Below are 25,993 nucleotides of genomic sequence, written 5' to 3'. Positions count from 1 at the left end.
AGCATACATCTAATACATGTAATATAATATCCTGTCCTTCATGGAGTGCTCTGCCTTGTGTGGGTGCGTGTGCATGTGTGTGCGCACTTGTGTGGCCTTGTTTCCGTCAGGGGTCGAGATATGCATCGGCAGCAGGTCTGTCATCTCTCTGGTGGAGTGAATGAAATCCATTGTGGCATCAGGAGAGGCTTTTTCTCAGAGATCTACTGGATTAACTACCTAATCTCCCCACTATAAAGGGAGAGTGAAGAGGGCAAGTGAGTTACGCACACTCAGACACACACACACACACACAACCATCAGCATGCCTGTACAAGCATAGTAAAGTGTGGAAGTGGTTTTGTTGGCTTTGTTTTCCAAAATACGGTCAGTGTGTGATTTTCGCCAAGCAAAGGAGGGCATCGATTGAATAGTACTGCCATTACCAAGTCATCTCTTAATTATTTTCTACCTGCTTGATAATTATCCAATATATAAAATGATAAAATGTTAGAAGAACTGATTGCAAACTCAAGACGATTGCTTCTAATTGCTGTGTCATTTTAATGTTGAATATATGTTAGATACATGGCACACGTACACTCACAGCCACCTTATTAAGTACACGTTAGGTATACCTGACACAAGTATCTAATCAGCCAATCATATGGCAGCAACTCATCATGATATGGTCAGGACAGCCTGCTAAAGGTCAAATTGAGCATGAGAACGGGGAAGAAAGGTGACTGTGAATGTGGCGTGATTGTCGGTGCCACAAATGCTGGTCTGAGTATTTCAGATTTCAGATATTCCCACACAACCATCTCTAGGGTTTCCAGAGACAGGCCAGAAAAGCCAAAATATCCCATGAGCAGCACCTCTGGGTGAAAATGCTTTGTTGATGCCAGAGATCAGAGGAGAATGGCCAGACTGCCTTCAGCTGATAGGAAGCCAACAGTAACGCAAAAGAAAACACTTGTTACATCAAAGACATGCAGAAAAGCATTTATGAAAGGACAACATGTTGAACCTTGAAGCGGATGGCCTATACCAGCAGAAGACCACACCGAGTGCCACTTGTGTCAACTCTGAAAAGGAAACTGTCACAATAATTTCACAACAGAAGATTGGAAGAATGTTGCCTGCTCTATATTTTCTTGGCACACTTAGGGCTTCTTAGCACCAGCAGAATATCACTGAAACACCACAGCCTAGTATTGTTCTAAAAGGCCATGTCACAACGCTCAAATAATCTCAAACTGGTTTCTTGAACATGACAATGAGTTCAGTGTACTCAAATGGCCTCCCAAGACACCAGATCTCAATCCAGTCGAGCACCTTTGGGATGTACGGGAGATGCACATCATGGATGTGCAGCTGACTTTTCTACTGCAGCTCTTAGATGCTATCACGTCACTATGGACAAAGATCTCTGAGGGATGTGTCCAGCACCTTCTTGATTCTATGCCACAAAGAATTAAGAGTGATCTGAAGGGAAAGTTGTCCATCCTGGTACTAGCAAGCTTATTAAGTGAAGCTGAAATGCAGATATTTTCCATTATGATCCATAAAAGAAACATCTGGTTGTAAAAGGTCCACATACTTGGCTTGCGTGCAGCCAAGTTCAAGGTTCAAGGTTCTTTATTTGTCACATGCATAGTTATACAAGCATAACACACAGTGAAATGTAACCTGACACGCTCCTCGACATGTGCAAAAAATGGGGGGGGGGTAGAGGAAGAACATTATATTTATAGTATATTAGGTGAATGTGCAGTAGTAGCAGCAAGCAGGTGAATTCTGCACAAGTTATCAGTTCACTGATTATGCTATTATATCACTGTACGTAGGACTTTCATGGGGTGACATTTTATTATTGTTGCATTGTGGTTAGAGGTTGAGGTTATTTGCATTATATTAAAGCTGCACATAAGCCTAATGTCACATGGTATTTGATCTATGCCTTCTGTATCCTGTATCTGTAGACTTTCTGCGGTCTTCTGCAGATGTGCTCCAACCAAAATGTCTTATATCTGGCCACGGGCGATCGTGGCTCAAGAGTTGGCAGTTCGTCTTGTGATCGGAAGGTTGCTGGTTCGAGCCCCGGCTTGGACAGTCTTGGTTGTTGTGTGCTTGGGCAGGACACTTCACCCGTTGCCTGGTGGTGGTCAGAGGGCCCGGTGGCGCCAGTGTCCGGCAGCCTCGCCTCTGTCAGTGCGCCCCAGGGTGGCTGTGGCTACAATGTAGCTTGTCATCACCAGTGTGTGAATGGGTGGATGACTGGACGTGTAAAGCGCTTTGGAGTCCTTAGGGACTAGTAAAGCGCTATACAAATACAGGCCATTTACCATAAATAAATCCAAGCATTGGTGAGCGTTCAGAGTCTCAGTGTGCCTGTGCAGCATGTGTTTCCCTGCTCAGCACTTGTCTTTGCTTGTTTGACAGTGCAGGTCTGTGTAATATAAACTGCCCGGTCACCTCTGCAGTCCTTTACTTCCTCTATTCAAAGTCTGCTGATCAAATAGAAATGTTACATTCAGTTTAAAGACAGTACACCTCTGTAATCCTCTGCCCGGGCTCTAGACTGTTCTGCTGTCTCACTCAGGCCACACACATACAACGACACATTTATGGAACTACAATGCTTGGCCACGACAAGGAAACAAATCCTTGGTTGCTTCATAGGTCAAAGGGCTTGATTAGAGATTAAGCAGCACAGTGTATCCACTTTCAGAGAAGATCTCTTTCCACTTCCAGTGACGCTACAAAACAGTTGTCGCATTTCAGCTTTGAAGGGCAGCACTCAGCGGTTAACACTGCTCCATATATAAACACTGACTGTCAGCCTAGCAGCACTGGGATAGTCCTCTACCAGTGCCCTCTGCCTCTCCATGTTTCCCGCAGAATATTAACATGCGCCGTGTGTCATCAGCTATTCTTAGATCCTGAAGTAGACTTTGAGCTTAGACTGTGGCTCAAAGATTGGGGGGGGTGTTTTGTTTTTTTCCTCTGGAAACTACCAACACAACACAACACACAGTGTGACGCTTCACGCCCTCAGACTGAGAGGACAATCCAGTTTGTCTCTCCCAATGGAGGTATGAGCAATTATTTCCCTACCACGGGCACGGAGTAACATCTCCTTCCTGCTAATATGCTTTCATGCTCATCAGTCCCTCACTGAGAGAGATCAACAACCTAAACAATTGTGTGTTTTTTCAAAAAAAACATGTGTTTATCCAAATAATGAGCAAAACCAACAGCCAGCCAGTACAAGGAGTGTTTTATAAGAACAAAAAGCCACTGAATTCAACAAGTTCTTTCATTTTAAATAATCCCCCTGTCATTTTTGTTGTTGTTTTTTTTGTGTGCGTGAAAATCTCCAGAGAATCTTTTCCCAGACTGACAACTCTGCTACAAATATCACCAATCCCAAAAGAGCTGCCATTATTATGCAGGATCAGGTCCCCCTCAAAAGCCGTAGTCTAAACCTGAGTTGGATTAGGCTCAGACTTACCAGGAGACACACTAAGCCTGAGCTTATCTACAGCGAACTATTGTTGTGCAGATCAAGCGGAGGTGGGTACACCTCTAATCTGTCCACCTGTCTAACACACTTAGTGTTAAATCAGCACAGGCATCTGGCCTGACATCCCCCTGACAGACCTTTGCTGAAGGCTAAATCTAGTCGTGTCTGTGATTTCAAGTTACTTCATTTATCTGTTTGTTTTGAATCGCTGTCGAGTGCAGTTGGTGGTTTCTCTGGAGTTAAGCGGTACATGCTCGTCACAGTTAAAACCTCCCTCCTCCATGGCTATGAAAACATTTGTCATCACCGCACATTTTTCCCATCTGTCTACCACAGAAGGGGAGTAAAATAAACACTCGGCACTTGTATTTTGTATCGACGTGCACCTGCTGCAGGGAGTGTGGAGCATTATCAAATCAAATCAAATCACTTTTATTGTCACATCACATGTGCAGGTACATTGGTACAGTACATGTGAGTGAAATTCTTGTGTGCGAGCTTCACAAGCAACAGAGTTGTGCAAAATACAATAACGTAAACAAGCAAAATACAAGAATGGCTACATCTGAAACTAATAAATATATGTACAATATATAATAGTATATGCATTTCTGGATGTGTATACTAAATGTTTTTCTACGTGTGTGTGTGTGTATACACATATTTTACAAATTAAATAGAGTAAACAATAAAATAAAATATATAAAAATATACAGAGTTGAGACATGTGCAAAACAGTGGCATTACTGTACAGTGTGGAGTGCATAATGTTGAAGTTCCAGTAGTGAAGGTGAGGTGTCTATGAAGTGTTCAGCAGTCCGATGGCCTGGTGGAAGAAGCTGTCTCTCAGTCTGCTGGTTCGGGACCGGATGCTGCAGAACCTCCTTCCTGAGGGAAGTAGTCTGAACAGTTTATGGCTGGGGTGACTGGAGTCCTTGATGATCCTCCACGCTTTCCTCAGGCAGCGCTTCCTGTAGATGTCTTGGAGGGAGGGAAGCTCACCTCCAATTATCCGTTCAGAGCACCGCACTACTCGCTGGAGAGCTTTGCAGTTGTAGGCGGTGCTGTTGCCATACCAGGTGGTGATGCATCCAGTGAGGATGCTCTTATTTCCACACTCTCTGTTTACCTGTGACTGTGAGTTATTCAGCATTTATTCTCTGTGTTTGTAAGAAACGTCCCATAGAGGCACTGTTCAGTCCATCGGCTGGCTTTGTGCTCTTCCCTTTCTTCACTGCCTGTTCAGCTTGTTCAACACAGTAAGTCTGTAGTGCTGCATGAAAGTAGGCATGTCAGGCACTGCCTGCCGGAATTAGGCATAACAGGTTTACTCATCAAGCAAAAAAAAATGTCCTTCATGTTGGATGTGTTTTGCATTACTCACACTATGAGGACGTAAATCTGCCATCCTTTGGGAAAAAATGGACAGGTATTTCCACATACAGTGTTTTTCATTCAACCTGATCACGCAATGCACTTTACCCTAGAAGCCACATTCACACAGTGCTTGATTGGCAACAAACACATTCACACATTTGGTTTCACCTGGACTTTAGTAGCTCACCTGAAGACACTTAACATGTGTCCTGGAAGATTTGAATTAGACCTGAGTTCAGCCTTGGTCTGAGTAGGATCGGAGTAAGGTTTCGGCTAGGACAATTAAAACAAGGCAGTGTTAAATAAGAGCCAGTGGCATGTTTGCCTAACAGGTTTGAGCTCAGGCAGAGGCACAGATACCCTAGAGGTTGTAAAAGGAAGAGCACCTGATCTAAAACTGCCACAGCTACCTGCTGTGGTGAAATCTTGTGAATAGGTGAGAAAGAATGTGATGTCCTCTGATGCTGCTGCATGTTGTCATGGTACATGCTCGATAATCCAGGGTAAGGAAGGTTGGTTCTGTTGTGTTTCTAGTGGGGGAAACTTTTCATCATTTATCCAAGTATCTTGTTTACTCTAAACTGACTGCATGTTTCCCAGCCTTATAAACAGTTGCATAAAGACCGAAACTAGCCCCACTGCCTAACAATGAGCCATGAGCTCAGTTTCATCATCGTTGTTACGCAAACTGCCAGCATGGTTACCCCAGCGCGGTATTCGCCAAACCTGCAAAACCCTTAAAACATGCTCCAGGCAGTCCAGGGAAGAAAAACGACAGCAAACAAAAAATACACTGATGGTACCTTAGGTGTCAGGCGTATAGGAACAGCTGAGACATATTTTTTCAAAACATTGCACCTGTGTGGCTCTAAAACCCCAAAACATGCTACGCCAAAGATGCAGAATATAGTTTTCTGAATATTTGGACAAAAACTGTGAATATATGATGAAAATATAATACACGAGCTCTAATCAGAACAAATTAAAATGTGTAGAAAAGCAGGACAAATTTGGAAGTCATCCAATCAGAAGAAACCTCGTGTAGTAACATTAGATGCACACACGTGATCTTCCAATACAACAATACAACTAGCTGGCATGCTCTTTGTTTCTCATTGACAAAATGTCAAAGCTCAGGACCAAGAGAAAAGAAGACATAAGGACACATTTCGCATTCAATATTAAAAAGCTTTATAAACTGTGGCGCAACTGTCACTGGTAAACACCGGTAAAACTTGCTGTTGACATTGACACTGATATAGTGTACACAGTTAAATGCCACAATGGTGCCTTTGGGAAAACCAAACAACCTGGCTAAGCGGTTGGCTCAACACAGAAAAGCTGTCTGGTCAGGACAGGATTTCACAGTCTAGTTACACCTGAGGCCATGGGACACTCTTTCTGAGGATGCACACTTGTTTGAGGGGGGAGTCAAGGGAGGCCATTTATGTGGAAATGAAATAGCCAATGCTGACCCGAAGAGAGAGCCTAAAGGTAAATCTTTTACCAACTTACAATGCTACCACTCACAAACTGAAGAGTAGCCATTGATCCACAATCATTAGAGTCTGAATGTTAACAATCATGAAACTGAGCTTGTGGTTCAATATTAGGAAATAGTGCCAGTTTCTGCCGTTGTGCAACTGTATTGTTTATAAGGGTGGACAAACATACCGTCAGCTGAGACTGAAAACGCTACGTCAAATGAACAGAATCAGCTTTCTGGGGAGTATATGCAACACCACGTAGATTAAACATTCATGATAGAGGAGATTTATACTGATGAGTTAAATCTACGTCATATGTACATCACCAACCAAAAGTTTTACTTATCGTTATGATGATTTTTATGATCATCTGACGTCTCAATTTTCCCCAAATGTGACACCCAAAATTTCAACTCTGAGGACAAATGTCACAAATTGTTGCACAAAAAACTTTCACAAATTCACGTCATTTGCAAACTGTTTAAGTATGTTACAAAATCTCTCTTCTGATACCACCGTCTGGCCAGTTTATACATTCATCCTATTTACAATGAGTGTTTTTGTCACAATAAACAGTGCGGCCCCACGGGGTTGTCACTGTGACTCATCAATCTGTAACTATCATTACCTGTCTGCTATTTCTGGAGATACATTCATACACACACCCGCATATATATATATATATATATATATATAGAGAGAGAGAGAGATAGAGATAGATATGCAGAAACACACACTTTAATGTCTAACATTGGCATGAGTCCCCGTGGGTCAGTCCCCTCTAGGATCATGAAACACCGGCACAGCAATGTTTCACCAAGGTGTGGCCGCACCGCTTTTAGAGCAAACCACAGGCAGTACCAGCCTCCACCTAAACCTCCACCCTCTCCAGTTTTTCCACGTTTCACTCTGCTCTCTCTCTCACGGTGACTAAAGTAGAAAGGTGAGGTGCTGTTATCAGTATCACTTGAATAACGTTATGGCCACTGTGCGATAAAATTGCTATGGAACAAAACAGCAGCGATCAGATGAGCTGTGGCCCTCCACGGAGAACAAAAGCAGCTGGAAGACAAGTCCAGGGAGGATTCTTTGGTCACATAACAGAAAAGTAGCTTATGTCACACAAAAAAAGGGATCATGTCATCTGCTTTATTCAGTCTTCATCCAACAAACACATGTAACAACAAGCAAATAATAGGATTATGTGTTATTTTTACTGAGCTCAGTCTGCAAGTAGCCGCTGTTTTTCAGGTGTTCACTTGTTTATTTGCTCTGTGAGTCAGCTGGTGGGAGTGCTGTGCTGATGCAGGGTTTATTTTTTGACAGAGACAGGATAACAGATTAATCAACGCTGAGTGTTTGCAGAGCTTAAAAGAAGAAGAAGAAAAAAACAAACAGACAAAGACAGCCTGACTCGCCAAGAACATAATCTGATGGGTTTGTTTGAGGATACAGGAGGGAGGGGGCTACAGTAGTTCTGCAAACTTCTGGCTCCATTCAGTATTTCACTCGCTGAAATACTACAGACAACATCAAGAAGACAAGCCAGCTTTTAACGTGTGCCACATTTATTTTTAACGCTTTCTTTCTGGCCGAGTTTTCTCAATAGTGTGTCTTATAGACCATGAAACAGCAGCTACCGTAAGTACAACACTATATCTACGTTCAGGCAGAACGTTATGACCACTGACAGGTGGAGTGAATAACACTGATTATCTCTTCATCATAGCACCTGTTAGTGGGCGGGATATATTAGGGAGCAAGTGAACACTTTGTCCTCAAGTTGATGTGCTAAAAGCAAGAAAAATAGGCAAGTGTACGGATTTGAGCGAGTTTGACAAGAGCCAAAGTGTAATTGCTAGATGGCCGGGTCAGAGCATCTCCAAAACTGCAGCTCTTATGGGATGTTTCCAGTCTGCAGTGCTCAATATCTATCAAAAGTCATCCAAGGAAGGAAAAGTGATGAAACAGCGGCATGGTCATGGGAGGCCAAGGCTCACTGATACACACTTTGAGCAAAGGCTGGACCGTGGGGTCCAATTCAATAGACGAGCTACTGTAATTGACAAAAAAAAGTAACACTGGTTCTGATAAAAGGCTGCCAGATTACACAGTGTATGACAGTTTGTTGTTAGGGAGCAGTCAGGGTGCCCATGCTGACCCCTGTGCACCACTGAAAGCACCAACTATGGGCACATGAGCAATGAAAGAAGGTGGCCTGGTCTGATGAATCACGTTTTTTTTTTCTTCTGCATAACGTGATGGTTGGGTGGGTGCGCTTTGGTTACCTGGTGAACATCTGGCACCAGGAATCAAATGGAGGCAGTGTGATGCTTTGGGTACACTGTTCCAAAAAATAGTAATGTCAAATTATTTTACTGTGTATTTTACAGTTGCGTACTGTTTTTCTAGAATATCATTACATTTACATAAGTAGACTGTGATCTGACACGTGAAATGTAAAATAACATAACATCACTGTAAATGTAATAAAACACAATTTACTTGTTTGTTAAATATATTTTGTTGTACATATGCATATTTAGATCGTAAAAATACATCCAGGAATGTCTCCCATCATGCCTTGGGACATGTGCTGCTGTTTAGATGTTCTTGTTTTATTGTTTATGGTTACGTTACTTTAAACTGTTATCTTGAATGTTGTGTTTACGCCGTGGTGCAGCGTCACTGACAGTTGTTGTTTCGTAGAGAGAGTGCTGTACCATGAGTGACTTCTGTTGTGTTGTTGTTGAAACTTGAGGCACATAATAGCACTGGCAAGTGTTTTAATGAAGAGCTCCCCCTACCAGCTTGGAGTTAAATAACAAGCTCAATCTCTCTCTGTGAGCTTTCTTGTTAAGATTTCTCTGCATGCCACAGTATGAAGCATTGCACGGACACGCTGTGCTAATTAAATATTTTGAAAAAGAAATGTAGAGGTAGGAGTTGCAATAAATATAAATAACATGACGCTAAGCTTTGGCCAATGAATGTGAGCTAACAACAACAAGGTCGCAGGTATGGCTGTGACCGTAGGAAAAAAACCCTAATATGAAGGTATTTTACTGCATTTCACAGTAATGTTCTGTTCTTCTAGAATATCATTAAAGTTACGTAAATAGACTTTGACTTCACATTTTGAATGTAAATTAACGTTAAATCACTGTAATGTAATACAACATAATTGTCATGATTATTAAATGTATCTGTCTGTACATATGCATATTTAGATTGTTAAAATACATTCACAAATGTATCATGATTTCACAAATATCTGTCCGTTATTTGAAAGATTGAACTGTTGAATTCACATGTAATGCTATGGAAAAGTATATAACATGATCCCTATAAGCTTGTGTTACATCACATAAGTATTATTATCATTGCTATTTAGGTCGTTTGTGGCTCAAGAGTTGGCTGTTCGCCTTGTGATCCGAAGATTGCCGGTTCGCGCCCCGGCTCGGACACTCTCTGTCATTGTGTCCATGGTCAAGACTCTTCACCTACCGCCTACTAGTGATGACCAAAGGGGCCGATGGTGTGATATGGCAGCCTCGCTTCTGTCAGTCTGTCCCAGGGCATGCAATCAATTGTTATTTAAACCAACTGTTAACTGTATATTTCTGTACATTTACGTATTATGATTGTTGTTTATAGGTAATTTCATTGTTTGATCACGTAAAAATGTTCCTAATTTAATGTCTAAAAGCACTTGGAAAAGGCAGAATCCCATGTCAAATTAGCGCAACTAATTGTATTTTCATTACTGGAAATAACCGTATTTTTATGCGGGAGTTATTTTCTGTTATTTCACGGTCGTATTTTGGCGCCCCAACTGCCGGAATATTACCGTTGTTTTAGGATGTTTTTTTTAACAGTGTAATGTTCTGCTGGGAATGGTTTGAGGAGCACAAGCTTAAATGAGTTTGAATATTGACTTGGCCTCCAAATTCCCCAGATCTAAATCCAATCTAGCATCGGTGGGATGTGCTGGACAAGCAAGTCTTTGGAGCCCCCACCTCACAACTTACAGGACTGAAAGGATCTCTTGTTAACAGCTTGGTACCAGAAACAACAGCACAGCTTCAGGGGGCTATTGGAATCAATGCCTCTGGGGGTCAGGGCTGTTTTAGTAGCAAAAAGGGGACCAACACAATATTAGGCAGGTGATGCCTGGTCAGCGTATTACTGTCTGCAATAAATCCCATTCAGTAGAACAGTTTCTTCATGGAGAGAGGCAACTTCCTGCTTTGGTTTCCATCAGCTTACTTTTATTGACATAAAGCTATAAAGGCACACAATAAAACACAAGGCTGATTTGGCAACAATGTCTAAAAGTAACTGAGTTATTTAGCTCGGTATTAAATGGAATAATATTGCATATTATCATTTCCCCGTGATTAAACAAAGAATAAAGCAGCTTTTAATTAGTTGAAGAAACAACACCACATGCCAAGCAAAGAAAAGCCAGCATATCTTTGATTTAATACTATGTATATTGTGATAGACGAATTTCATTATTCAGGCCTGTAGTGAAATTGCATCATTGCTCCGTCCTTAATATGAGTGCACTGTAATCATCTTGGCTTTTCCCTAACATCCAATCAAGTTCTAAAATGTAATCAGTGTGATGATTTAAGCTGATAACCATTCTGTTAATGAATGCGCTAAATCTGCATCCCAATTCTACAGTGAAGACCTTCATTTAAGAGATTTCGACGCTGTAAACCGCTGGCAAACGCTGGCAAACGCTTTGAAAAAGCACACTTATTGGGTTTCTGATAGCGTCCTACTTCTCAATCTCTGCTCCCAGGTCACTAGGTCTTCAGCAAGAGAGGATAGGCAGATGTTACATTGACACTGAGGCCTTTAAAGTTATCTTACGAATCTTTGCACAAATGCATCATCACAAAATCCATGATTTGGACACTCACCACAGTGTCTCATTACAAACGTCATCACTTCATGCTTGATAAGCGCTCAGTGTTTTTTTTTAACGGGTTTTACTTGTTGTTCAAAGTCTAACCAAAGAATCCATAGAGGTTTACAGTACAGCAGGACAGGGGTGTTTAATGTTTAACGCTCTAAATGTTATTGTGGAAACAATGCCTGCACATAATTAAAGAGGAAATGCAGCACCTTGACTAGTGATACAGGTGATACAGGTTTAACTTCTGCTGGCTGCCTTGCGCGCGTGTCTGTGTGTGTGTGCGGTTTTCTTCCATCACTGAAGACAGATGGAGGACAGTTGGCAAATCAGGAAGTGCAGAGGATTAATAAGGAGGAAGTGAGGGCAGCTATGAAGAGACTGAAGAGTGGAAAGGCCAGGTGGCATACCTGGTATGGAGATATCTAGGGGAGAGGGCAGTGAAGTTTTGAATCAGACTGTTTAACACAGGGTGATGTGTAGGAGCTGCACTGTCTTTGCAAATGAGAGGGAAACAGGTGTAAAGGGGATGAGTTTAAATACCAACAATTCAAAGAAAGACAGCACAAGAGAGCTAAAGAAGAGAGTGCAGGGGGGATGGAGCAGGTGGAGATGAGTGATGGGTCATTTGTGACAGAAGGGTAGCAGAAACTCATTGTCAGTGTTTACATTTGGACAAGGATATGAACGATTTTGTCTTGGAACATCAAAGGTGTGCACCTTTAACCCCTATTTTGACATCAGACTGTGCTCCATGTCACTGTTTGTTGTTGTTACAACGACGCTTGTGATTGGTCAGCGGGGTTATATCTGCACTTTCTATTTTTAGCATGCTCTTGACATAATTTTATGGCGTTTTCATGAGGACAGAGATATTTTTAAAAACATTGCTTTGCATACGGGACCTTTTTATGAATGTGGAAAATCCCGCTTATAAGAAATACTCATGTGAATAAAGACTTATTTTTCTTTTATGTTTTGCATTAGTTTTACTTCCTCCTTGTTTGTGTTGATTTTCAAACGTGTCCCATCGATTACTACCCAATCAGTTCTCAGTGTATAAATAGCCCAGCTTGTCTTTGTCAAAGCACCTGCGTATGTTGCTGAATGTGGTTCCTTGTAATATTTATGCTCCGAGTCCTCCGATTTTATCTGGTTCTCTTTGTTATTGGACTCTATTTAAGTTTTCAACAGTTACTGAAGCTCGCTTTTTAAATTTTAATTTCTATCGTAGTGAAAAACATCAGCTTTCTCTCATTTAACCGTTTATCTGTTACTTAATTTCTCCACTTTAGTATGATTGGCCACAGGGGAGGTTTTCAGGAAAAGCTGTAAAACGTATGACAATACAGTTAAAAGTCAAAAATCTTTGCTCTCCACATTTTACAAAGCAGTCTAGTGGGCCAGATTGAAGTCTTTGGCGGAACGATTCGAGATATTTGACATTCCTGCTCTACACCATAACCTGACAGATGATGAACAATTCAAATGTTGTTAAGACATCTCACTGAAAACCACAAATTTTAATCTGTAACTGGTGCTCATGCCATGAGTTCATAATTTTTCCCATAATGACTGTGGCGTGTTGGATCAGTTTTCGTAAATCTACATGACGTAACACCTCCATCAGATTTTGGAGTTCCTGGAGGTGTTACGTCTTCAACGGGACTTTAAAGGAAATCAGTGGGAAAAATTGTGTTTTCATTACAAATCTGTTTATAAATTCTGTTTTCTCTGTATTTCACCTCTTCCATCTTCTCCTGTGCACTGGCAACAGGTAAACATTGCTTGTGCACATTGTTCACATAAACACAAAGAATTGCATTTCTTCACTCGTGTTCTCACGGCCAAAATGCCAATATTGTTCCACACAAAAGACTTGGGCGCACACACACAGGAAGAAAAGACATGTGAGATGATTCACTCGATACAACCACGAGTGCAGGATGACAAATTCTGTTTTACAAGAACTCAACATTTGTGTCACCGCCTACTTGATCGTTGGCAACACTTTCCACGCTTAAAAACAAAAGGACATGCCAACACACATGTAACTGCTGTCACCAAGACAATTTAATACACACATACATGTGTGTTTTAGAGCAGTACCAATAGATTCGTCTCCCACTGTGAAAAGCCTTCACATACTCACATAGTTCTTTTCTTTGGGGTTCAGTGGAATGACACACATTTTAAGCAGTTTTATCTCAGTCTGAATTATAGAAATAAAGAAAATAAAACATTTAACACAAAATTAATGACTGATCTTTTATTTTTCTGGAAACCCTTTCTCAAAAAAAGGGGGAAAAATCAGATAAGAATAACGTTTTGGTTTTTTTTCAATAGGGTTCTAAAATTAAAACATTTGCTACCAAACGTTAGTTTCTTTGTTTAGATGTTTGTGTGCCTCTAATGCTTGCTGTAACCACCACATTTATTCATCGCCCAGTTGTAATTTCCTGCCATTGTGCTTTCAGCATGTATCAGATCATTTCAGGAAAAAAACTATAGAGCAAAAACGTGTCTGGGGAGTGCTTTGATGATAACTTTGGTTTTCTCACTTTGTGGAGGCAGTGCAGGGATGTATCGCAAGTGATTTCGTGGGATAGATGTGAAACTGGCAGCGCTGTAGCCTACAGTGACAAAGGATTCAGAGGGGAAAGAAGACTAAAAAGAAAACCATAGAGTGAGAAATTACACTGAGATCTTTTATTCTTCTGATGTGTTATTCATACAGAAAACAGGAAGGCTGGGACGAAAGGAAACTCAACAATTACACACCTTTGCAATAGCTCCACCAAGTGGAGATAGAGTTTATAACTAGACACTGTTTGAGTGAGAAGATCGTGACAGAATCAAAGTTAGTTCCTTTTAAGCAGTTCACTACAAATATACTGGAATATACCACAATATCCAAATTCTTCAGCCCTCCTTTGCTTATATTTTGCTTTCAAGGAGCCACACTTGAAATGTTCTAACATGCTCTTGAGCAATAGTTCTCCAGGCCTTCTGAAGGTGTTTGGACATTCGCTGCTTTCTCACTCACTTTTCAGTCCAGTCCAGTGTGCCTGACTATTTTCAGAGGAATGGGCTTTTTTGTTTACTTTTATTTTGTTTATTTGTTAAGTCACTTAACACTGACCTATGACTCATTCAAGCATAAAAAGACACCTAATTCTAAACATTAATCACACATAACAGTAAACTTAGCAAAGAAACAATTTGACTGACATAAAATAGCATTTTGGTGCCAACAAGGTGATTCCAAACAAGCCATTTACTGAAGACTTTCTATAAATCAGCATGGTAAATGGACTGGTTTTTATATAGCACTTTTCTACTCTGAGTACTCAAAGCATTTTATACAACTTGGCTCATTCACTCATTTATACAAGCCTAAGTGTTTTTTTTTTATCTATCTATCTTGCCCTACCTCCTGAGCTACAGCCACTCCAGCACGCAGATTAACTACATGGTGTCCAGTGTGTCCTTAGAAATCTGACAAAACTGGACAAGTGGAGTACACAAGAAGAAGTGACAGGCCAGAAAATATCTATTAAAAATCTGCTCTTTATGGAATAGTAAAAAAAAGTCAAGAAAACATCTGACACAGGACCTAAGAGATGCATCTGGCTCTTCAGATGATCCATCTACTGTTCATTGGAGCCTCATCAAGAATGTTCAGTTGAAGGGTGGCTGTTAAGAAGCCATTCATAAGGAAAAGAAATCAAAAGAAAAGGCTTAGGTATTCAAAATGGCACAAGAACAGAAGTGAAAATCAGTGGCAACGAGTCTGATTGATTGATGAATCCAAATCTGAAATATGGAGGAGAAAGGTGGTGGAGGTTCTGTCATATTTTTGAAGACGCATGTTAGCCATCCTTTTAATCCTTTTGCACAGCAACTCATCTAAGCATGTAGACATGGTCAAGACAGCCTGCTGAAGTTCAAACCGAGCATCAGAATGGGAAAAAGGTGACAGTGAATTTGGCATGATTATTAGTGCCAGACAGGGTGGTGAGTATTTCACAAACTGCAGATCTACTGGGATTTTCCCCCAGAGAATGGTCCAGCAGTTATCTGAGTGAACAATGTCTTGTTTTTGTCAGCGATCAGAGGAGAACGGCCAGACTATTTTGAGTTGGATAAGAAGTAACTCAAAAATAACCACTTGTTACAACCGAGGTATGCAGAAGAACATCACCTTAAAGCAGTGCTATAGCAGCAGAAGACTACACTCCTGTCAGCAAAGATTAGGAAACTGAATACCACAATGAGCATCATTTACAGTCAACACACAAAAACAAACCATGTCACAAATTTCGAATGATCTCAAGCTGGTTTCATGAACATGACAATGAGTTCACTGTAGACAAACGACCTCTACAGTCACCAGACCAGGGCAGCTTTTGGATATGAAGGAATTAAGGTAGTTCTGAAAGCAAAAGGGTTCAACCTGATACTTGCAAAGCGTACCTAATAAAGCAACTGGTGTGTGTGTGTGTGTGTGTGTGTACATAACACGCAAACTAAACTAATAAGTACAGCTGGTTTCTAAGGAAACATCAATGAATGCATGCGTGCTGAATCCTACCATGGCAATGTCCTTCTATAAAGTTTCCCTCAGTTACATTCTGAACTTTACACATTTATAATATCAATAATTCTAATAACACACAAATTCACTGTTTTAATTTGCTCTTACAACACAGCACCTAATCTAACAACCATGGTCTTCTGTGATAAAAAAAAAAAAAAAAGTACACAGTGTTATGAGACCGTCCCAGTAATGGAAAAAGAAAAATGATTTTTTAAGAAAGCAAGAAAAAGTAGCCTGATCATAATATTTAGGTGGTCTCTTCTTTTACCCAGAGGAAGAAACAGTTTTTGAAACTGTTGTGCTAATCTTCTGCAGAGCCCCATAAGTAAACTTCAGGTTTCTGGCTGTGCAGAGTGACTGTAGAGAACAGTGTTACTGTCGAGGAAAAACCGTTATTAGGACCAGATCTTACATCAGCGGATGACTGCTACTTCCTACTTAAAAGTGATGATTTTGTGCTTTTTGTTGCAACATTCCTCATCGCTGGAAGCCTGATTGATGTCTGATTGAAGTCTGATTCGGATGTAAAGGTCTGAAATGAGGCAATCAAAGTCTTCTAAATACACACACGAGGGATCAAAACAGAAGCAATGCAAAATAAGTAATGGTAGTAATAAACACTTTTATTTATAGGATAGGTTCAACAAGTGAAAAGGAAAGGTGGTTCACACATACAGACTGGAAAATAAACAGCTTTGAAATCCAACAGCTTCATCTGCAGTGACGAATGATGGCTATGCTTCAGTTTTTATAATACTGCCACAAAATACAGGATTGAGGATCCAAACGAGCACAAGCTGAGGAAGGAAACACGAAACACACATTTAACAGAATACACATAAGGACGTAAATCTGTTACACTGAGAGTATAACAAATGTTGTGCCAAAGGAAAGACAGCAATACACACACATACTGTGAGGGATAATCAGGGGAATGGAAACACCTGCGTAGCATAGCACAGCTGACAACAATCCCGACAATGAGGCAAAGGAATTCAAACTAGACATGAAACACAGACGATAACCAGCTGTCAAAATAAAACGGGAACCCAGAGTAACGTATTCAAACTTGACAAAGAAGCACAGAAATGGGGTTGAAAAAAACAAAAAATAACAAACTCAGAGGTTACGACAATCATCATCATCGTTTTGAAGGGAATGTGCCAGTTACAGCTTTACTTCACTTGTAATTACAGAGAGAAAATAAGATGGAAACAAAAATTAAGCTTATCTTACATTGAAATTACTATTGAAGCAGCTTGTCTATGATTAGTCTGTCTATATACGGTAGATTTATACTCACCCCCATGATGACAACAATAAAATGCAACAGGCAGAGAGATTAGCAGGTGTATGTGGCTTTAATATTGGTGTTCAGTAGATCCTGGCAGTCAGGGGCTTGCTGATAATCAGTATATGATATGGCTCTGGGACTGAAACCTAAAATGTAAACTCACTGTGGACAAAAATGATGACTGTGAAGAATCCAGCCACAGTGCTACTAATTTGTGGAATTAAAAGTATTGACAATTATGCACTGCTCTAGGTAAACTAAGCTATTCCCCTCCCAAAACAGTTATGAGCAATATTTCTGGTGTCACTCTGTAAAAATCCCCAATGCTCTTCTGTGCATCTTCAAATTGGAGTGAACAGCCAGCCAGCTGCAGGCCTTTTCATGTGATAGTATATCTGTACTGTACTGTGGCAAAGTACCAATATATAATATGTGCAAACATACATGCTAATGCAGTACACAAATGAACAACGGGAATTCTAGGAAGCTTGAATGTCATGATTTGGTACGACCACCTTTGTTCTTCACCATAGCCTAAAACTCTCTTAGGCAAGCTTTCTTGTAATGTCTTTAAGTAATCTTTAGGAATAGTTCTCCAGGCTTCTTGAAGGACATTCAAAGCTCTTCTTGTTGGTTGTTGTTGGATGGCGGCTGCCTTTTGTCCCGTTTTCATCTTGATGACGCCACACTGCTTCAATAATGTTGAGGTATGGACTCTGGGGAGGCCAGTCCATGAATGGACTGAAAATCACCACCACTCTTGCTGCTATCCTCCTGTCACTCTTCTTGACACTCCTCTTGTCACTCATACACCCTGCCTACACTCACACTACAGTGGCTTGCAAAAGTATTCGGCCCCCTTGAATTTTGTCACATTACAGCCACAAACATGAATCAATTTTATTGGAATTCCAAGTGAAAGACCAACACAAAGTGGAGCACACTTGAGAAGTGAAAGAAAATCATACATGATTCCGAACATTTTTTACAAATAAATAACTTAAAAGTTGGGTGCGCGTTCAGCCCCCTTTGGTCTGAGTGCAGTCAGTTGCCCACAGACATTGCCTGATGAGTGCTAATGACTAAATAGAGTGCACCTGTGTGTAATCTAATGTCAGTACAAATACAGCTGCTCTGTGACGGCCTCAGAGGTTGTCTAAGAGAATCTTGGGAGCAACAACACCATGAAGTCCAAAGAACACAGCAGACAGGTCAGGGATAAAGTTATTGAGAAATTTAAAGCAGGCTTAGGCTACAAAAACATTTCCCAAGCCTTGAACATCCCACGGAGCACTGTTCAAGCGATCATTCAGAAATGGAAGGAGTATGGCACAACTGTAAACCTACCAAGACAAGGACGTCCACCTAAACTCACAGGCCGAACAAGGAGAGCGCTGATCAGAAATGCAGCCAAGAGGTCCATGGTGACTCTGGACGAGTTGCAGAGATCTACAGCTCAGGTGGGGGAATCTGTCCATAGGACAACTATTAGTCGTGCACTGCACAAAGTTGGCCTTCATGGAAGAGTGACAAGAAGAAAGCCATTGTTAACAGAAAACCATAAGAAGTCCCGTTTGCAGTTTGCCACAAGCCATGTGGGGGACACAGCAAACATGTGGAAGAAGGTGCTCTGGTCAGATGAGACCAAAGTGGAACTCTTTGGCCAAAATGCAAAACGCTATGTGTGGCGGAAAACTAACACTGCGCATCACTCTGAACACACCATCCCCACTGTCAAATATGGTGGTGGCAGCATCATGCTCTGGGGGTGCTTCTCTTCAGCAGGGACAGGGAAGCTGGTCAGAGTTGATGGGAAGATGGATGGAGCCAAATACAGGGCAAGCTTGGAAGAAAACCTCTTGGAGTCTGCAAAAGACTTGAGACTGGGGCGGAGGTTCACCTTCCAGCAGGACAACGACCCTAAACATAAAGAATGGGATGGTTTAAAACAAAATACATCCATGTGTTAGAATGGCCCAGTCAAAGTCCAGATCTAAATCCAATCGAGAACCTGTGGCAAGATCTGAAAACTGCTGTTCACAAACGCTGTCCATCTAATCTGACTGAGCTGGAGCTGTTTTGCAAAGAAGAATGGGCAAGGATTTCAGTCTCTAGATGTGCAAAGCTGGTAGAGACATACCCTAAAAGACTGGCAGCTGTAATTGCAGCAAAAGGTGGTTCTACAAAGTATTGACTCAGGGAGCTGAATAATTACGCACACCCCAGGCTGGGGTCTTTGTGTGGAGTTTGCATGTTCTCCCCATGTTTGCGTGGGTTCTCTCCAGGAACTCCGGCTTCCTCCCACATGCACTTAGTGGGGATAGGTTAATTAATCAGTCTAAATTGCCCATAGGAGTGAATGTGAGTGCGAATGGTTGTTTGTCTCTGTGTGTTAGCCCTGTGACAGACTGGCGACCTGTCCAGGGTGTACCCCGCTTTTCGCCCTAAGACACCTGGGTCAGGCTCCAGCCCTACCGCGACCCTGAAAAAGGATAAGCGGAAGCGAATGGATGGATGGATGCCAAGCCAACTGCATAATCTGTCACGATCAAGCTCATTAGAGGACATAAGGAAGGCGTGAGCTGTTTTAGATTTCTTCCAGCTAAGGCTTTAAGCTTCTACACAAGTTCATATCCGATAATAAAGTCCACATTAACATTGAACCAGCGGCTTTCAGCTTTAAATCATATGTAATCCAAGGACTTTTAATGTTTACCCCAAAGTTAAGTATTTATTGACTGGTTTAAACTATAATCGTGAGATTTCATCACCAGTTTGGATGCAAGCGCACAACGTGACCACTAGGTGTCGCCCGGAGCCCGCTGATTGAGCCCAGAGCGTGCCCAGAGAACACCAGGTGGCTGGGATTAGCGGGCTTTTAAGATCCAGCAGTGGCGCTGTGTGGCTAAAGCCTGCAGTACTGTATGCGCACTTCAGGCCTGGAAAAAACAGAAAAGAAAGAAACGAAAAAAAGGCCCACACAGAAACTGATCAACAGCTGAGTGCAACTGCAACTGTTTCTGCATAGTTTCCTTCTTCCTGCCACTCACCACCACACAATCCGCTCCAGTTGGCCCGTTCAGTGGATGTTGAGTGTAAACATTCACGTTTTAACCGCTTCCCACAGTCTGCTGTACACTGAGAGCAGACCATAGTGGCACAGTGAGCACAGAGACAGCGGGGAAATACCCAACAGCGCGAGGAGTGTGCAGCTGTCAAATATTTGGTAAGTGGGTTTGCCTCGAGCTTTGTGCAGTTTTGAGGAACAATGGGAGATAAAAACAAAACAGGAAAGAATTATTTTTTTTTTAGCAGTTGGATTCAGAATTAAGGCAGTCATCTCTAGGCTTCAGAGTAGAGAGGTGACTGGGCTTTATCAAAGCAGTGCAGAGGTCAGCTGCTGCTCTGTGTCTGCCTGTCTTCTGGCCCACTTCATACCAAAGCTCATACAGTAGGCCAAGGCTGACCTTAGTGCATAGACTGAGGACTGATATAGCCCAGTGGAAGACATATCCTAGTAATTTACACCACAGCCCTGCTCCTGCTCTGTGCATACTTGTGTATACTCTCAGACTGGGAGTTGGTAAGCCCCTTCTTCCTCAATGAGCACTCTCCCAAAGGGAAAGGGAGTGCTGCTGAGGCCTCGATGCACAGCCCAAGTGTGGCTTTTAGGTTCGACTGCACCAGCCATATTCTTATGTCACTGGGTTTTTCAAAGCACATAATCCTTCTTATATAAATGCCCCTCTTTTTTATACCCTAGATGAGACCAAGAGAGTACAGAAGATGAAGCAGCTGGATCTAAATAAAACAGGAAGAGTCAGTGATGCATGTTGGCATGAAGAGAAGGCAGTAAAGCTACAACTTTCAGTGGACCTCCTAGTGTGGCAAGGAGCCTAGCAGCTTTTTTGCACGCAGCCACAGTAGACTTAAAAACAGAGGATACAAACAGTTGTGGTGATGAGTCATACTTCATAGGAACAGCTTATCAAGGCCCGAGTCGTTAGACGCTTTCCCGCTCTCTTTAATTGCGTCCGGGTCTCATAATGTGGAGTCACTTTAACTTAACCGAGGTAGCAGTGCGAGTTAATATACGTCTCACCTTCCAGAAAGATAACTATTGATCCTCAGGTCTCAAAAGAGAATGATCTGTTATGGTGTTAGTTTTAATTAAATTTGTTTTAATTGCTCACATTGATTCTTTTCCCCCCCACATAGAGCTGCCATATAATCCAACTCATCTTACTCCTGCTCTACCAGCTTAAATCTCACACGTTTTTTTTGTCGTTTTTTTAAACACATAACCTGTACACAATACAAAACCAATTTATTTAAAAAAAAAAAAGTGTTTATTGACATCAGAAGCAATTTAATTTTCAACAATAAACAAGGTTTTTTTGTCTTATTTTGCTATTACAGTGGTACATAAAGATCAGTAAAACAACTGTGATACGTCAATTTTGATAACATGTAATTTAAAATAAAAACACACAGGTGAAGGAGGAAAAAAAGAAGAAACACTCAGATCTAACTCAGAACATTTTTATGTGCTGTGCACCTCTAGCTAAGGTAAATACTGTAAAGCCCACCCCTTTACACTGTACCAGGCAGGATAGTGGTCTAGTAACTACCACTGGGGGAAAAAAAAAAAAAAAAAAAAAAAAAAGTAAGACTGGCAGAAAGATACAGACACGATACTTGTGTAGTGTTAACTATACAAAAAGGAGAAAAAAAAAAAAACTGTACAGCATAAAAACAACTGATATACACAGCCTTTTTTGTCGTTTTATTTATTTTTTTTTTATTTTTTACCCCTTGGATACTAATGAATTTTCTTTCAGTAAGTGAAGTGTGTGTACAAGGGGGTTAAATGCTTTATAAACAAGAAAATGACCACTTTATGTCACCTGCCACCTACTAATCATCATCCTCATCGTCATCATCCTCTTCCTCCTCCTCATCTTCATCGTCGTCGTCATCATCATCGTCTTTCTTCTCTGCCTTGGCCGGGGCTTTCGCTGGCGCACCGCTGCCTGGTTTGCCCTTTGCGCGATATGCCGCGATGTCCTGCGAGGGAGGAGCGAAAACGCGGTGAACCAGTGTCGAGACACAAAAACCGAAGAGCTCAGTCGGCATTCACATTTTACTCTTACCTTCTCATACTTCTCCTTCAGTTTGGCCGCCTTCTTCTCGAAGGGCTGCTTGTCCTCGGCTGCGGTGCTGTTCCACATCTCGCCCAGCCTCTTGGCAACATCCCCAATTGACAGGCCGGGGCTCTCGCCTTTCACCTTAGGGCGGAACTCTGAGCAGAAGATGAAGAAGGCAGATCTGGGGGGGGACAGAAAAACATTTACACAACTCACTCGCCATACATCTCAAAAATCCTCAAATGTGGTTTTGCAGTACTTACGGAGGTCTCTTGGGGGCATTAGGGTCCTTGTACTTCTTCTTCTTCTTTCCCCCCCTCGCCGGAACGTAGTTCATCATCTCCCTTTCATAGCGCGCCTTGTCCTGCCTGGCCATGTCCTCAAATTTGCCCTTCTCCTTGGCCGACATTGTCTGAGAGCAAAAACAGGCATCTCACCAACTGCACCTTCTGAGGCGTCACCCTCTGTACCCAAGCTTGCTTATTTCTTGTTTTGTGTTAACTCATTACACAACACCTGCACCTTTTCAGCTAAAGTCAAGAGGTGTAACCAACAACATCCTGCTTGTCATACATCCTTGACCCCTCAGCAGGACTACAAATTTCACTTTCAAAAAAAAAAAAAAAAAAAAAAAAAGGGACAACCCAAAACAAAAACCTCAAGCTAAACTCTACTACCTTCCATCGCTCGGAGCACTTCTTGGAAAACTCGGCAAAGTTAACCGAAGCCTCAGGGTGTTTCTTCTTGTGCTCCTCCCGACAGGTCTGCACAAAATATGCATAGGAGGACATCTTCCCCCTCGGCTTGGTTGGATCCTTCCCCATCCTGGTGACAGTATCTAAAAACAATTAAAAAAAAAAACAATAAAATAAAGTATATCAACTATTTAATGATGCAGTATTCAGCTGCAATATAATATTAAAATGTAATAAATAATGCTATGTGTCATTTAAATTAAAATTTGAATTTTGAAATTAACTATAATAAGAAAATCATAAATAAAAGTGACCTACAATGTTTGTCCAACCCACACAATCATGTCTCTCTACTGACCGCACGCACTATATAAGTCACCCGCCCTCCCCGCTGCCAAACTGCACTAAGTTAATATCACTTAAAGCAGTCCTGTGAAATAACACCGCCCAAAACGGACGGAGCTGATGTAAAAAATAAATAAATAAATAAAATAAAAAACGTTTTATTGATATTGATACCATTTATTTATTTATTACAGTGGCCTTAACATAAAATCCGCGGTCAGCTCCTCATTATGGTGTTTCACCAAATGACAAAACACCGCTGCGTATTAAAGAAGGAAATCCCATCATCACAGCCAGCAGCGATCATTAATGTGCGTTTGGTTTGCAGCGATAAATGTCCCGGAATCGCTCTCAAACACCGAACTGCAAAAGTTCAGCTGCATGGTATAAACCTGAACCATCCGTGGTGCTATATGAGTGGATTGGGCGTTAAAAACAAACAAACAATATTTTCCTTGCCCCCCGTCTTTTTTTTCCTTTTGCAACATAAACATCCTCAAATCTAACCTGCAGCAGTAATAAATCACCTGAAAACCCATAGTTTTACTCGTGTTCGTGTTTTTAATCGAAAGAAATAACTTTGACACAAAGAGACACAAATTGGAGAAAAACACGTATTTATTGCAAATAAAACACTCCAAACTGCGCTTCCGTGACATAAACAATCATCTCTCATAACTCTTCTTTGTCTCTTATTCGGGAAATAATGTGAAAAGCTTTCGAAAAATGTTTAAAAAACTGTTATTTTTCTCCCCCTCCCCTTTACATTTTCCTATTAAATGCTACTGTAAGTCCCAAGTAAGCTGCGTCGAGCGAAGTAGTAATGGCGCAAAGGCTCTCGTTGAGGAAAAGGAGGTCAACAACGACAGCAATATTTCTTCTTCCATTTTGTGAGAATGCCTTCTTCATGAAAGAAAGTCCCCCTCAAATGTCTCCTCCCGCCTCCCAGTTCGCTTTGCTACGCGACAAATATGTCTAGAAAGCCGGCGATCTTGACTAAATATTTCCCCGATTGATTCCTATTGCACTAGCCGCCTTGTATAGTAATACATTGGGTCTGTACTGTGTCTATGAGCGGGCTGTGCTACTGACTTGGTTTCTATGAGCTCCTAATGGCCGCTCGTCTTCATCCACTAACATGGAGAATATGGCTCCTTCTCTTTGTGTCAACGCTCAGCCATTGCACTGCACGCAATAGAGGGCAGAGCGACCGCGGCCACCACTTCATTTCAAGCCCCGATTTAAACCTTTTCCGAGCATCGGAAAAATCTCCCCTTGGTCTCGTTCGAATCACGAAAGATTGAATTTTCTTTTGCCGTCGTCACATCTCATAGTTACGACTTTGTTTCTCGAGAAAACACGGTTAGAAAAAGTTGAACTGAACTGCGCCTCTGTCACTGGCTTCCCATTTGCCTCGCTGCCTTGTTTCCTATGCGAATACAGTCAGCCATTACAGTAAAGCGCAGATCGTGAGGTATTTTTTTTCGCTGTCTTCTCGGGTGAAGTGTGGCAAACAAACATTTGCCCGGGTGTATTTTAAGATGCTCTCTCTTTTTCTTAGGTTTTTATAAATTTTGATGCTTGTCTCCAGACTCCGCACGCTCCTCCGGTCTTCGCATGACAGCCGTTCAGCTTTGCAATGCACTGCAATGCCAATGGCTAGCTAACGGTGAGTCTTCTACCATTGTCGCTAACAGTGTTGTCCGCTAGACATTCCTGATTTTTTTCGCGATAACTACCATTTGATTCGACTCAATTTTGCGAAAACGACACGATTATATTATACAAAATTATTCTTATTTAACGAAATCGACGCTTTGCGTCGAATTTCGTCAAGGTTAATTTTCAATTCTTCTTTTTTACTGAGCGTCTGGTCCTCACTCCCAGGCAGAGTAATGTAACGATACCTGCTTAGCGCCGGCAATTTTGTTGTTTTTTTTAAGGGTTCCCCGCAATAAAATTATTTGCAAACAGTAAAAGGTTTCGCGTGTAACCGTGGCAGACAAATAAGTAAGATATTTTTGAATGTTACCGTCATTTTCATCCTTACGGACACTTAAAATGTTCGTGTGTGTGATACTTACCCAGTGACTATCGCTGGATCTCAATGGTCTGCAATGGCTGTGTATGAGGGAGCACAGGCGATACGCAGTGTCTTCAGTCTTCAGCTCTCTAACATTACTCTCGGCGGGGCTCGCACGCCATTGGACAGCGCCCAGTCTGGCGTCCCTGCGATTGGTCGAAGGCTTTTCATTGTCCTAATAGAAGACGAGGTTCCATTGGTTGTCTTTTGTGAAACGTCACCGAAGTTTTGTGAGGCGCGTGGATACAAAAATATTTCTGTCCGAGCATGCTGGAGCTGGTAGTAGTGTAGTGTGTTTGCCATAGTATTGAATTCACTACGTTGAGCTCAGTGTACAGTAGGCAAGCTAAATGAATGAGACATCGAGGAGCGCTTGTAGCCAGCGAACGAGGCGGCCGTAAAATGTTGTCAGATTGTGTTGGATGGGTTGTACGTCTCCTTATCAACAGGCTCCATTGTGCATTCTGCACAATACACGTGAGCTTATTTGCAAATTATGTCTTTAAAAATGTATAGGGAGGACATCGCAA

At 41.6% G+C, this 25,993-nt stretch overlaps 1 protein-coding gene and 2 long non-coding RNA genes across 3 annotated transcripts; 2 read left to right on the top strand and 1 right to left on the bottom strand.

Moving 5' to 3' along the window:
• The first annotated feature begins 4,786 nt into the window (after positions 1–4,786).
• LOC120733601 lies at positions 4,787–15,231 on the top strand. The gene is made up of 3 exons (XR_005695864.1): positions 4,787–8,160; positions 8,323–8,331; positions 15,221–15,231. It is a non-coding gene; the product is annotated as an uncharacterized LOC120733601 (long non-coding RNA).
• Positions 15,232–19,536: 4,305 nt separating this feature from the next.
• Positions 19,537–21,866, top strand: LOC120733600. The gene is made up of 2 exons (XR_005695863.1): positions 19,537–20,419; positions 20,957–21,866. It is a non-coding gene; the product is annotated as an uncharacterized LOC120733600 (long non-coding RNA).
• A 131-nt stretch (positions 21,867–21,997) lies between these two features.
• On the bottom strand, positions 21,998–25,597 carry LOC120733598 (high mobility group protein B1-like). The gene is made up of 5 exons (XM_040031898.1): positions 25,465–25,597; positions 23,018–23,178; positions 22,604–22,752; positions 22,347–22,521; positions 21,998–22,260 (listed from the first exon to the last, which is right to left on the bottom strand). The coding sequence occupies exons 2-5, from the start codon at positions 23,162–23,164 to the stop codon at positions 22,111–22,113; spliced, it is 621 nt and encodes a 206-aa protein (XP_039887832.1). The 5' UTR covers positions 23,165–23,178; positions 25,465–25,597; the 3' UTR covers positions 21,998–22,110.
• Positions 25,598–25,993: the final 396 nt, after the last annotated feature.

Source organism: Simochromis diagramma, unplaced genomic scaffold (genome assembly GCF_900408965.1).
Source record: "Simochromis diagramma unplaced genomic scaffold, fSimDia1.1 OVJJ01000216.1, whole genome shotgun sequence".
NCBI lineage: Eukaryota > Metazoa > Chordata > Actinopteri > Cichliformes > Cichlidae > Simochromis > Simochromis diagramma.
Note: the sequence above shows the minus strand (reverse complement) of the source record. Positions and strands in the feature narration are given on the sequence as shown.

What these genes read in the sequence shown, in the direction of transcription:
- LOC120733598 (XM_040031898.1), bottom strand. Translation starts at nt 23,164, where the DNA reads ATGGGGAAGGATCCAACCAAGCCGAGGGGGAAGATGTCCTCCTATGCA. An exon ending in AGTGCTCCGAGCGATGGAAG is followed by an intron (nt 22,753 to 23,017) that starts GTAGTAGAGTTT and finishes TTTTGCTCTCAG; the next exon opens with ACAATGTCGGCCAAGGAGAA. An exon ending in TGAAGGAGAAGTATGAGAAG is followed by an intron (nt 22,261 to 22,346) that starts GTAAGAGTAAAA and finishes CCTCCCTCGCAG; the next exon opens with GACATCGCGGCATATCGCGC.